Source organism: Enhydra lutris, unplaced genomic scaffold, assembly GCF_002288905.1.
Source record: "Enhydra lutris kenyoni isolate GAN:26980312 unplaced genomic scaffold, ASM228890v2 scaffoldscaffold3, whole genome shotgun sequence".
In the NCBI taxonomy this organism is placed as follows: Eukaryota; Metazoa; Chordata; class Mammalia; order Carnivora; family Mustelidae; genus Enhydra; species Enhydra lutris.
The window spans coordinates 41204377-41208017 of record NW_019154087.1 but is presented as its reverse complement, the minus strand read 5'-3'; the positions used below and the strand labels follow the sequence as shown (position 1 = coordinate 41208017).

Below are 3641 nucleotides of genomic sequence, written 5' to 3'. Positions count from 1 at the left end.
GACAGCAGTGACAGCAGCGACAGCAGCAATGGTGACAGCAGTGACAGCAGTGACAGTGACAGCAGTGACAGCAGCGACAGCAGCAATGGTGACAGCAGTGACAGCAGTGACAGTGACAGCAGTGACAGCAGTGACAGTGACAGCAGTGACAGCAGCGACAGCAGTGACAGCAGCAATGGTGACAGCAGCGACAGTGACAGCAGCAACAGCAGTGACAGTGACAGCAGTGACAGCAGCAACAGTGACAGCAATGGCAGTAGTACCGGTACATCTAACAGTAATAAGAGTCACAGCAAGACCAAGTCTGGTAATGGCAACAATGGAAGTGACAGTGAGAGTGACAGTGAAGGCAGTGACAGCAATCACTCAACCAGTGATGATTAGATTTTTTTGAAAAGTCTAGTGAGTAATTGATAGGAAATGAAGATTTTCAAGGAAGGAAAGAAAGAGGAGATATAAACAGAAGATGCCTACATTCATAGAAACAATGAGAGGAGTAGTCAAATTGCCAGATTTGGAACCAAGCCCCCACACTCTCAGGAGATAATCTGAATGCAGGACCTTTGGTATGTGCATATTAAAACACATTCTGAAAAGATGTTTAAAATGTGTACATCTAAACATAAAAAGGGACAATTAAAATATTCTTTAATACTTTACACAGAAACCTCAAGTAATAATGTACTATATGATAACTCTGATTTAAATCTTGAGTGCTTTAGGGAATGTAGCAAGTAAACACATCTTATAAACAACCTGTGGCATTGCCTTAATCTTTCAGTAATTACACATTCTGGATAGATGGTCTGCTTACTGCTGAGTAAAAGATGTTGTGACCATGATATCCAGGTTAGCTACTAATTCATTTGCTTGGTCTAAGGAAGAAATAAACTTGTAACATGAAAAAGAAACACAGCAACAATTGAACCTATCTGGACCATGGGAATAATCTTTGTAATTATTGAATAATTACAAATCAGAAAAAATTTAAAGAGTGCTAGTCAGAAAATAAGACAGATGCTAATTTAAATAACAAAATCTCATATACAGTATACATTCCTACAAAGCACTGGAAATTCAGCATAATGTCCCTAAAACTATTGACAAATCTGATGCAGTGCTTAGAACAGTGTCTTGCCTCCAATAGTCACTTTCTAAATATTAATGAATAAACGATACATGAACGAAGGACTCTAAAGGGGGGTTTACTTTTGAACTCTATGTTCAGAGCTCTGTTAAATGGAATCGGTATTTGTTTCCCATCTTCTGTCAAATTTTGTTCGCATATCCCTTTTAAACTCTCACATGCCAAAACTTCCAAACCAGACCCTGAGACACGCTTCTCACTGTTAATTTGTTTCATAAAGCCAACAGGGCTGGTAGGTGATGATCTGGAAATTACTCTTTTTTGAGAGTCATATAATGCAACTAAAATCTGAGCATAGATTGTTCTGCTTTTGTATGAATGAGGGTAATTCTTAGTTTTGAGATGAAGCTCAAACCCTAGAACATGGGGATTTTAAAGGCGTATGCAACTAGAGTATGATAATTAATAGGGTGGAGGTAAAATATATTATCCAAACTAATATACTTTTGAGAGTGAAGAGGGTACTATCAATAATTACTTGGGGACAGGAAGTGTAAATTGGGATTGTTCAAGGATACCGGGAGATAACAACAGATATCACCATAAGCCTTTAAGGTATTTTTCAAGATTTAGTAGCGATGATTTGTCATTTCCCTCTTTTTCCATTTAGGCAGTTATTTTAGATTTGTTCTAATTCAAAGGTAAAAATCTATATAGTGAAGTTCTGAATGCAACTTCTTTGATGTTAATTTTCAACTAGTCATCAGTTGACCATTTATTTTCTAATATTAAGCATATTTTATATGGAGTTTGAGTAGGTTTTTTTTCTACGTTCTTTCTTGTTTCATGCAAGTTTCTTAGTTGAGATCAACATTACAAGAAATATTACTGAAAGCTTTAAAAATACTGCTATTTATAAATTATATGATAACTCCTAATACTGTAACATTTCAGGTTTCTACTATATCATAATCATGTAAATGACTCCAAAGTTCTTTCCTTAAAATATGCTCTAGATTTTTAACTCCTTTAGGCTTCAGGATTTTTTTTTGTCTTTTTTTAATTTGTAAAGTGTGGCTTCTAGGACCTTTCTCACCTATTTTAAAAGGTTGTTATGAGTTTAAACCAGGCAATGGATGTGCAACTCTTTGTAAATTGTACAAGATATGTAAATTAAAGAGATAATGAATTTTGGTGTTGTAATAAACATCTACTTATGTGACTATTCACAAGGAAAACTCCCTTAATCTTAATGGGTTTGCAAGTACATATTCCTTCCACCACATTTTTAAAATTTAGCTGCTTTTAACTGAAAAAGTAACATATGTATATACACAAAAAAATCTCAAACACTGTGAAAAAGTTTAAAAAATATTAAATTTTCATCATCCCAGATACCTAGTCCTCTACTTCTCTACTTTAGAGGCAGTTCCAATTACTAACATCTTGTGAAATTTTTCAGAAATAGTCTATGCGCATATAAGCACATATATTCCCCTTTTTAAAAACACATGGAAGTCTACTATACACTATGTGTTTTTCTTACTCTTTTTAACATAAGAATATACCTTGAATACTGGTTCATAGCACACAGATTGACATTCCGCCCTCCCCCCCCCCACATTTGTGTTGTATTTCATTTTATGAACTGCCATTGATATTTAATCTGTCCCTTTTTTTCAATCACTTCCTAAGCCATTTCTGGTCCAATGAGTCTCTGCAGGTAAATAGCATGAATTGATAACCCAAACCAGATAAATTCCCAACCAGTACTTAAAAAGTCTTCACCTTAGGAAGTATTTGGGAGGATAAAAGGAGATGCTCAGAATCTAGGGCTGATGTCAGAAATAATGGAGGAAGACTATGATCCTGATTTTCTTATATAATATCTACACCGACCTCTGGATAATTGAGGGAAAAATAAAGATGACCTTTTAAAAGGACATCTCAAGAGTAGATCCTTCAAATACAAGAAATCTGGTATTAGAAAACAAATTCTGTTTTGTTATTTTCTGGAAAAGATTAGTAAACTATCTGATAATATTTCCCATGGGAGCAGTATTTTTTAAATTGTAGGTTGCCACTCATTTAATAGGTCATGAGATCAGTTTAGTGACTCATGCCCTACATTTTGTAAAATCACAGAATAAAAAGGAAAAATCTTAGTGCATCATATGTAGCATTTTATGAAACCTGACAATATTTTCTTCTACATGATGCATGCATACATACATACACAATGTCTTAGTATGCATATTCTAAAATATGTAAAATATTGTTCTGACTCATTGTAGTAAAAAAAGATATGAAAGCCATTGGTTTAGAAAGCATTATAAAACATTATTCCTGCTAGTAATCATTTCATATTCATTTTCACATTCCCTTTTCTCTTTACAAACCTTTAAGTTTCTTTTCCACTTTTTTTTAATCATTTTTTTTAAATTTATTTTCAGCTTAACAGTATTCATTGCTTTTGTACCACACCCAGTGCTCCATGCAATCCATGCCCTCTCTAATACCCACCACCTGGTTCCCCCAACCTCCCACCCCCCCC

General features: G+C 34.7%; 1 protein-coding gene across 1 annotated transcript in view; it reads left to right on the top strand.

The window, feature by feature from the left end:
- Nucleotides 1-384, top strand: part of LOC111152787 (dentin sialophosphoprotein) — a 6171-nt gene extending 5787 nt beyond the window's left edge. Inside the window, 1 exon segment of the mRNA XM_022511428.1 lies at nt 1-384. Within this exon segment, the coding sequence (XP_022367136.1) occupies nt 1-384 (384 nt within the window).
- The last annotated feature ends 3257 nt before the right edge of the window (nt 385-3641 follow it).